General features: G+C 26.1%; 1 protein-coding gene across 1 annotated transcript; it reads right to left on the bottom strand.

Moving 5' to 3' along the window:
- Positions 1 to 8,115: 8,115 nt before the first annotated feature.
- Positions 8,116 to 10,095, bottom strand: Vps20 (vacuolar protein sorting 20). Its single transcript, XM_011060401.2, has 3 exons — positions 9,859 to 10,095; positions 9,499 to 9,608; positions 8,116 to 8,832 (listed from the first exon to the last, which is right to left on the bottom strand). Exons 1-3 carry the CDS (start codon positions 9,919 to 9,921, stop codon positions 8,370 to 8,372), a joined length of 636 nt encoding a protein of 211 aa, XP_011058703.1. The 5' UTR covers positions 9,922 to 10,095; the 3' UTR covers positions 8,116 to 8,369.
- Between the last annotated feature and the right edge of the window lie 780 nt (positions 10,096 to 10,875).

A 10,875-nucleotide genomic window follows, 5' to 3' on the forward strand; every position in this document is an offset into this window, starting at 1 on the left:
TTTTATAAGCTTTAAAACTATTTAAAGTTATTTTAAAAACTGTTTACAAAATCGATTAAATAATCATTGTACAAATGTTTTTAAATATTTATTTTTGTAACGAAAATTATTGAACGAATAACATTGTTCAATAACATTTGACCTTTTTTTCCTGCGGTGAACAGAGTCAGTATTTCTTAATAAATTCAAAGTCGCTGATCCAAATCCTCCACAGTAAAAGCCCGTCATCTGTCATTTTGAATCCGCTATTTTAAAAATTTCTCTATTTTAAATTTTAGATTTGATATCAGCAACTTCGAGAAGGTCTAAGATACTTTTTTGATACAAATACATGTATATCTACTTTCCAGTTTCAATCCGCTAATTTGGATCCGCCATTTTATATTTCAGAAAACGTTAATAACTCAATAAAAAAAAAATCGCAGTAAAAAAGAAAATTCTTTTTAAACGTAAAGATTAGCTTTTTAGAATTAATTAATGAAATTAATTAATAAAATTAAAAAATAATATTTTGTATAAGGTTTTGTTCCAAAAAATAAAATATGGCAAAAAATGCTGTTATTATTCGATTTATTTCAAAACTGACGTGGATATCTTTTGCCGGCGGATTTGGATTCAACGACCTTTATTGAGAATCTCTGCACAAGTCAGATATATTATTCAATCGATATAATTTTCCTTATTCTTTTTTTCAATGAAGCACAATGCATCACCGTGAATTTATAGAATAGAAAACATGGGAAAGTCTAGCTTATTATTTTATTTACGCCAATTTCATAGAAAAATCCATTTGAAAAATTTTCAGAATGTTAATTATAAACTATTCGATGGTGACGTACAGCGTAATGGAAAATTAATAGCAGCAATAAAATAATCACGACTGGTGACATCAACCATTGCTTTGATTATATTGCTAATAAAACATCCTATTTAAAGAAATGGTATATTTAACGCACTCATATTGAGATGAGTTTCTCTAAAAAAATATTTAAAATTTATGAAATATTATTATATTATATTTATGAATCGTACAATATTTCTCTTTCTGTGCGTACTTTGAATTAAATTATAGATGATGATTTAGCGACATGACGTGTCAGCTATAAATGTGAGATTGTGTTTTGTTAATTTCCATCACGGAAAATGCTTAATTTATTGATCATTCACAAAATTATATATAATAATTATAATAACTAAAAATTTAATTCACACAGAGCAAACATATAAGTATATTTAAAATAAAAATAGATTATAGATAATAGCAATACATAATAGAAATAGAAAATACTATACATTTACTATACATTTACTATACAAATTACTATACATTTCAATAATTTAATATAAATTAAAGAATATTCATATATAATGAATATTTTTGTTTTTACTATGCAGATGCTAATTAAATTTTTTGCTGATTAGAAGAAAATAGCGTTTAATCTAAGCTAATCTTTTTCAAAGACACCTTCCTTTTGAATATTTACACATTATTAATGTAAAATGCAATTGTGTGTATGCATTTATTTTAGCTTTCAATTATATGCAAATACAGACATATTATATATACATACATATTTGTAATAAAATTATACGTATATAATTTTATTACAGATTGTAACGTTATCAAGATAAAATTGTATAAATTCGAATACTAAAGGAAAGTAAAACTTTTTTAAGGTTTTGTCATCGCTCGGGAATTGTTTTATTTCTATGTTTTCTTATGTACTTCTTCGTAAAAACCGTAAATAATCATTACAATAACACCAGACTTAAGGAAAAACTGATACATTGAAATAAAATGAATAAAATCCTTATTCGCATCATCATAAAATCACTGTCAGTTATGCTTCAATAATTTATTTATAGAGTTCCAAATTAGATCAAATGCGGATAATATTGTACCACGAAATGTTAATTAGATTATGTTTTTCATTATAACATTTGTCTCGATTTCCTCCATTCTAAGGATTATACATCTTTAGTTTTGGAGTAGAGGAAATCGAGATGGCAAATGAGGAAAGTACATAAAGAAACACAAATAAAACAAACGCAAAGTTTGAAATAAGAGCCATAGAGAGCATGTTCCATCGAGTATATTGAGAACACTATAAATTGCTTAAACACTTATACGATTATACGATTACACGATTATATGATGACACGTTCATTTTCAGCATTAAATTATTCTTTATAATCACCTTAATCTTCTACAACATACATCTTTACTTTTGCTTTACATGTACATAAAAATATAAATATTGACAATAATTATCTGAATATTACCGACTCAAGAAAATAAGTTTTATTAAGAATGGAGACGGTTAATGCAAAAGTAAATTTACATATTTGTTAAAGAAATTCGAGAAAGATAAAAGTAATCAATATTAAATATTAGTTTAATAAACCAAAGAGAAGTAGAAATAACTTATTGCAGAACAGTTTTTAAATATATAGGGTGTTTAGAAAATAATGATAAATCTTTTGTATAGGGACAAAATGAAATTTGCATAGGGACAGATAAAAATTTGTTTAGATTTTTCCAGAATTTTTTATTACCATATTTTCTCATGTTAGTAAAAATGAGAAAATGCAATACTAAAAAGTTGATAAAAAATTATGAAAAAATTCGTAATTTTATTTTAAAAAAAAAAATAAATTTTCGTCTCTTGCAGTTTTTCTATAAAGTTGATAATATTTGAGTAAAAAAATATTAAAGACCAATTTTCGGCAATTTTTAGCAATTAATATCTTGTTAGCTATTGCGAAAATTGCAAAATGGTAGAGAACTTTTCTTCTCAGTTTAGTTCATTCTGTCCCTATGCGAAAGATTTATCATTATTTTCCAAATACCCTGTATAATTATATTGTGTGCATCTTCTCATTGAAAGTGAAAAGACATGTAACGATCGAAACTGCAACAGGTCTGAAGAATTAGTTATAATCTATTTATAAAACAGTGTTTGATTTTAGATATCGAATACTTTTTATCTGAAACTTGTCTCGTGATGGAACAAGATGAGAATAAGTTCGAGATCAATGAAACGGTCTAGATTTTCGCCTAAGAGTAATTCCACTCAACATTCCGATAAGAGATAACGCACATCGTATTTGTTCTGCGTCGTAAAATCGATGTAATCATGAAATTAGTGGACACTTTAAAAGCATTTCTTGTAGATCTATCAAATCAACATAATACTTAAATTTGAAAAGAGTTAATGATTCAGAAAGAAAAATTTCCAAAAAACCATACATAACGCCATCATTTTCATCATTTTAAACAAAATGATAATAAATACTTTCATACACACACAATATGCTCACTTTTTATTATAGTCTAATGACTCCTAATACACACAAAACTGTTTATATATATATATAAAATTCATGAAAAAAGAAACATAAATAGATTATAATAAAACAAAGAAATAAATAAATTAAATGCTAAGAGAACAGTATTTAAAAAAAGAAAGATCAATGATAACGATTTAAGAGATGTATCATTACTGAAGATTGCTCCAAAGAGAGCCGAAACGTTTAATAAAGAAGATTACACAGAATTAATGAAATTAATCTTTGGATTTGAATTTAATCTCTGGCATCTTCATCGGCTGTGACTCTCATTAGCTTTAAGTTTAATGTTTATTTTTTTTATTTTTAGAAATAGAATGTAGCGAAAACACTTATATATAAAAAAATTTTCATTGACTGAAAAGAAAGTTATCTCAAATTTATTATAGCTAGTTATCTTAAATTTATTATAACAGTTATAATATCTTAATGATAAAAATTACAAAATACTTTTATCTGTAAATATTTGATATTATAATCTCTCTTTTATGATTTGGTTTTGAACAATTTAAAATTGTTTATCTGTTTATTTTACTAATTATCTCAAGTCTTTTTCGTAAGTAGTTTCAAAGAGAGAGAGAGAGAGAGAGAGAGAGAGAGAGAGAGAGAGAGAGAGAGAAGAAGAAGAAGAAGATAGAATATCTTCAGGAAATATTACATTTTGAAAAAAATTTACTACTTGAATAAGATAAAACAATTTAATAAATATATGTATAGACTCTAATGAAATAAATAAAAAATAAGGTAAAGAAACCGTTAAGAGCCGACGCGACGCAGAACATTGCGATATCTGATTTATTGAATATTACTGAATAATATGTATTAAGAGGCATTGGAATTCTATTTAGAGACATATATGAATTATATTTATATATAACAAATACATATATATTAGCCGTCTGGTTCATAGATGGTGATTATTAGATAAGAAAAAATATTATTAGATTTAAAAAATATTTTCAAGTCAAGAAGCTCTTGAGGTTTTACATCAGTATAACTTATTACATTTTATAATTTTTATAAATTAAATTCTCATTGTTAGGTATTTATTTACTAAGTATATATATATACTAATAAGATAAAAGACCTAGTTAAATAAATAATTATTATTTGTTTATGAAATTATTTGTTTATGCATTTATATATATGCATAATTTATATAAATGCATAATTCGAATAAGTATATCTAAGAAACTTAGGTTTTAAAAAATATCGAGTGTTCGATAAACAAATAATAATTAATAATAGGTCTTTTATCGAACATTATAATTATGTCATTTGATTATTGTTCGATGTAAAATTAAGTATAAAAGTAAGTAAGAAAAAAAAAAGCAAGAACACCGTTTACCAAGAACCTTGTGCATTTGGCCATCGCTCTTCTCATGCCCTTCTCCTCTTTCTCACAGTCTCATTCATCCGTCAAGGCCATCCGGTTTTAAATGCGGAACTGTTCATTCGTATAAACGTCATTTAAATACTCCCAGATTTCCGTACTTCCTGATAGCTTACAGTGCCTTCAAGTTTTGTATGTAATCTTTGACTTACATATGTATTATGAATAGGGTCAAGTAAATCATTAAATTATCTCATGCTAATGATAGATATTTGCTTTCAGGTATCAACTAGGCGCCAAAAATGTTTGTGAGAAGAATTAGGATACATTATCGATACTTCTAACATTTCATCTCCTTAGAAGAAAATATTCCCAAGTAGATGGTAATTAATACAACTACGACGAACGTTTTCTGCTTTAACAAAACCTCCACGCGTCAAAGGATACGCTTTGTTGAATGCATATTAATAAAGCTCGATTTATCAAACACATGCAACATATGGCAGCATATCGATATTCTTCGTGGATATAATCATATGTGTACATGATATTAATAACAACATTTCTACATTTTAAATAAGATAAAATTTAAATTATCACTACAGATATAACTTACATTATAAATTTAAATTTATTTACGATATAAAATACTTTAATAATTTCATAAATATTTATAAACATATATATAGTATTTATACAAATATTTACTTCAAATATTTTTAAAATGTTTTTTAAATATTTATTTAATAAATATATTAAAAATATTAAATAAATATATTAAAACAAATTTTTTTAATGTGTGCTAATTGAGAATTAAGATATAAATAAAAATATAAATATAATATTTACTTAATTACTTAATAAATATTAAGTAAAATGAAATTCGATATATTGTGCATTATTATATATTATTGTAATTTTTGATTCGTATAAGATTTTGTGAAAAATAAATTTAAAAGCGATCGAATTATATAAACATATACATTTTCTTGCCGTTTTATATATGATTTTTAATAATTTAATATATTTCCTATAAATTCTTGTAAGATCAAAAATAATGGATATATTAATAATGCAATCGTAAATTTGTGAGTTTTATTTGGCTTGACAAAACTTACATTTTTTTATTTACACTTTTTTAAAGTAAATATTTTAATAACTACTAAATTTATAAATATATTGAAACTGCGAGAGAGAGAGAGAGAGAGAGAGAGAGAGAGAGAAAATTTTATGTCGTAAAAAGTTCTATTATTATAAAATTTTTTTATTAGTTTAATGTATAAAAATAAAGTTCTTGGTTGTTTATTGTAAATATTAGGTTAAAATTTACACAGCATTACCAAGTATTCCGCGACTTTTACATAACACGCATTATTTATCCTTCCTTTAGTTATCTCTCACCATACTAAGCGAACGGAAAAATTTGTGCAGTCGCAAATTGTTTTTTGTTAGTCTGGTCAAGATACTTCATGCTCATATTATTGCCAGAAAGGAACGTACAACTTTGTAAACAAACGATGCCTTATCTTTTGACTAAAACTTCACTTCAAGAACTATAATTATTAATAAAATAGATATCCTGAGCCGATAAATTATTACCTGACAGTAGATGCTTATAGATCTTTATCATGAATTTATTAAAACTCGAAGTAAGACAAATATATATCTTCGCATACACTTTGTCAATTAAAGTTTATATAAAAAAATAATAACGTAGTAAAGACAGACTAATGTAATTATTCCTTAATACATTCGTTTGTTAAAGTTTGTTAAATACAATATAACAATGTATTAATGGCTCATAAGATATATAATACCACGTAAAATTGAGAAACATAAAATAAATTTTTTAATTGGTCACACTCATTAACATGTTACATGATTCTTGTTTCTGAAAAAAAAAAACATCGGTATAATTATGCAAATTGTCAATAGCAAATAAGGTCAAGTGATAGCACAAAAGCTCGTGCTATCATATAACATTGAGATCATAATCTTGAATATTATGTCAATGTACAAAAATAACTAAATATGAATTATTCTGTTCTTGTCTATGTATATATTTATATATTAATTCTTAATTCTGGTTATATCGAATTCACATTACCGTTTATATTTAAATATTTAAAACAAAACAAAAAATGAACACAATTTCTTTTAAATTCTTCAATAAAAACAGTAAAGTAAAATAGAAAATAAAATAGAAACAAAAATACGTAGCTTTGTACTTTAATTATTACTATTTAATAAAATATGTTGAAATATGGCTATATTCAGTTGATGATATAAGTCATCAAAGTCAAGAAAATAAATCAGTGAAAAAGCCCATCAAAGCCGTCATCAGCTGTTCGGATGCACAGAAAATTCTTTATTTTCATGTAAATGTAACAAAACGAATAAGATATATACGTTTCAATCCATCAATTCGGGTCCTTATCAATATAAAATATCAATATAAATCGAGGTTACATAATTAACGCAAATTAAATTCCAAATTGATGATTCCCGACAAAATTATTCTTATTCGTTTTGTTACATTCACATGAAAATAAAGAATTTTCTGTGCATCCGAACAGCTTTGATGGGCTTTTTAACATTTTTCATTGATAGAATCTCATCTTATATATGTGTTCAAGAAAATAAAATACTAACATAGTCAACAAAATAAAATAATTAACAACTAGGAATGGAAAATAGATGTTTGTATCAATATATTATTTCTCAAGAATTAATATTCATTAATAAGTTATTAAGTTATATATATTAGACTGCTATACGAATAAATTAAATAAAGAAATACTAAATATGGTCGAGGCTGTATTTGATGCTTAATAATATTTTTGTGTAAATTTTAAATACATCTTTAAACTGCTCGTCGATTTCTGTCGAATTTGAAATTATAAACTGAAACTAGATATTATCATATGCCTCAATGGAAGAATTGAAAAAGCATTCACTCCGGAAGTTTAAGCCTGAAATATTTTTGGGAATAAGTTCTTCACAAGTTTTTTATCAATCATTATTAAATTCACGATCAGTTTAATTTGTAATATTATTTCAGCAATTTGCGATTACATTTCAAGTCCAAGTACACAGTAATCGGTCCACAATTTATATAATTGATGTATTTGAAATTTACAAATATCATTTAGGCAATAAGATAAAATTTCGATCATATTGGCGTTTCTTTACTCTCTTATTTATAATTTATAATATTTATATACTTTAATGTTATTTACGTTTCTTAAGTTAATTTTTAATTATATCTTAATTATTACTAAATCAAATCAGTAATTATTCATACTATAGAGATTCACGAATTATATTTAAAGAAGAATATTATATTTAAAGTTGTCGAAACAAAAATTTGTAATATTCACCTATGTGCACGTAGAAATATATTTATCTCATACTTGATCATAAATTAAATAAAATACATGGAAAACTTATGTTTATTTATTCCATACATCTCTCCATTACTGCATTTTTATATTTGGATAATATGTACATTGCGTTATTTTATCATATATAATATACAATAAGATGAAAAGTAATACTTATATTAAAATTTTGATTTGTAGATAAAATTTTATAAACTATACTTATAGTATGAGTTATTTACTGTACATATATACATAGTTCATTGCACAAAATCTTAATTCAACAAAAGTCCATCAATTCCTGAGTTTTATGCCATTATTGCAATCGGCTCTTGAATCTTTTCTTTCGTACGACTCTTCTCTTCTTCCGGTAATTCCTTTGGTACATCTGGTAATAAAACATCCTTTGGTATTTCAGGAACTTTTTCATTGATGTCTGCTTCCATCAATGCATCTAATTCTGCTTCAATTTCACTCTCGTCAATTTCTTCTTCTACAGCGAAAGTTGACGTCAATACTTCATCAATTTCTCTTTGCTTTTCAATGCCTTCTCTCGTCTCATCCATAACTTTTTCAATTTCATCGATAGACAACAAAGCGTGTAATTGCTTCAATGCAGTATTACCAGTTTTTAGGCCATCAACAACTTTTATCTCAACTTGAGCAAATTCCAAATCATGAATCATACGTTCAAGATTTTCTAGCTGACCGTCTGCACGAGTCAGAACTTGTTCTTGATATTTCTTCTTGCGTAACAATAGTAATGCACGACTGTAAGAATTAATAATTACAAAATAATTTTAAGATAATAAAATCTAATTAATATGTAATATATCAATTAAGCAAAAATCTATAGAAAATATTTAACAGATAGAAGGATTCTTCATATAATAAATAACAATAAATAAAGAGCAAATTAAGAGTCAAACACATTTTAAATTTTAATATAATTAAGTAGAATAAATTACAAATCAAGAAAAATAAAAATAAAGAAAACAGTCTAAATATAAATATAAAACATAACTCGTGATAATCTTTCTGCGATACTTAATCTATAATTTAAGACATGTAACCGCATGAAAATCATAGCATTTAGATATAAACTTGAAATATGAAATATGTATTCTACGCATTTTTACAGTCTGCGCTCAAAAAAACATTTAACAGATAGTGTTGAAATTTAAAATGTGTTTGACTCTATAGAAAATGACAAAAAATTTTTTTAAAAATCATAAAGTATACATAAACATAGAATTCATTTTAAATTTCTAATTACTGAAAAATTTTAGCTAATAAGCAATGTATTAATTTACAAATAAATATAATATAGAATGAATATTGTGTATTATATAATGCTAATATACAGTATATAAATATAATATGTGCAATTAAATATACAATACTTTTTTTCCATATAATTAAACGTAAGATACGCACTCTTTTTTGCCATTTTTCAAAAGTTCCTTTGCAAGCAACCGTTCCTTCTCCAAGCTTTGCTCGATTTTCTTCTGGTACTGCTTAATTTTATCCCTTGTCTGTTTCACTTGCTGCAAACGTCAAAAAATGCATCTCATACAATTTCGAGGTTATAATATGCACTATACATATACATGTATATATATATATATATATATTCTGATTTTTGTATACTACTATTTGATTTAATTTTCTGTAATGCGTGCGAATCAAACAATTACTAACAACTTACGGGTTAAGTTAAGTGTGACCAACGACAAGAGAATGATTTGACAGTTTCAGGAATAACGTTGTGAAGAAAGGGTTAAGATCACTTCTTACCAGGATTGCTTTGTCCTGCTCAGTGACCCGGCTCGGTTTTTTCTTAGCGAAGAAAATTCCCATCTTGCACGCGATATCACAAAGCGAACCGCGAGTCGAATTGCAATTGACTCGCTTATCACGTTACGTCGCGTTTGACAATCGTCCACAATCGTCAAAAGTATAACGTCAATCCTCGCGGGGTGCCGGACTGCCGGGAGGCAGCCATGTTGGCCGTTCGATAGTCGATAGATAAATCGACGCTTACAATTCTCGAAAGGAGCGCCGCCTACGTCACGTCACTCGCGCGGTACGATGGTGTTGTTTGATTGTAAATTCGTTCTCAATAATTGCGATAAATTCTACGTTTCGCGGATGTTTCGTGCGAAAAAACATGCGTAAACATTCACGAATTGTGACAGGTAATTTTCGATGATTACGGTGAAACGCATAGGCTGCACGCATAATACGCATGAGGTATTATTTTATTGTTGTTATTCGCAGAGTGTTAAAGGATAAAATGATACTTCATTTTGCGTGTAATGGAACGCAGCTATGCTTGCGATTGGAAACAATGGCACGAATTGTGAATCGGCTGCTATATACATCGTCTAATGTACTTTGGAGATGACATCAGGTAATTTTTTACAATATTTTACATAAATAACAAGAGATGAGAAAATTTTGAAGAAAAACTATAGTTGCAGTTTGATGCACATATAAGATAATTTAGTTTCTATCTAATCACGATTATAATTGAAATAACAAATTGCGGCGTTCGCTGCAATTTCAATCTATAGAATATTATTAATTATTTCTCTTTGACATCAAAGTTTGCACTCAAAGCTTCGTATTCTTCAATCTTTTGATAAATTCTCGAATACGTTTACCCCAAAAGTTCACAAATATTTCTTAAAAAATGATATTTTTGGAATTACTTACTCAGCTTAACAATAATTTAAAAAAAAAATTATTGTAAAGTTATTGCAATAACTTTTTGTTGTTATAGATAAAGATCCAATAATTATAATTATTATA

The sequence above is a fragment of the Acromyrmex echinatior genome, chromosome 2 (assembly GCF_024713525.1).
Source record: "Acromyrmex echinatior isolate Ae372 chromosome 2, ASM2471352v2, whole genome shotgun sequence".
NCBI classification, from domain to species: Eukaryota; Metazoa; Arthropoda; class Insecta; order Hymenoptera; family Formicidae; genus Acromyrmex; species Acromyrmex echinatior.

Bases quoted from the DNA above. Each gene is read 5' to 3' on its own strand.
- Vps20 (XM_011060401.2), bottom strand. From the start codon at position 9,921: ATGGGAATTTTCTTCGCTAAGAAAAAACCGAGCCGGGTCACTGAGCAG. The intron at 9,609-9,858 runs GTAAGAAGTGAT...TGACGTTTGCAG, and splicing joins AGCAGGACAAAGCAATCCTG to CAAGTGAAACAGACAAGGGA. The intron at 8,833-9,498 runs GTGCGTATCTTA...TAATTCTTACAG, and splicing joins TTGAAAAATGGCAAAAAAGA to TCGTGCATTACTATTGTTAC.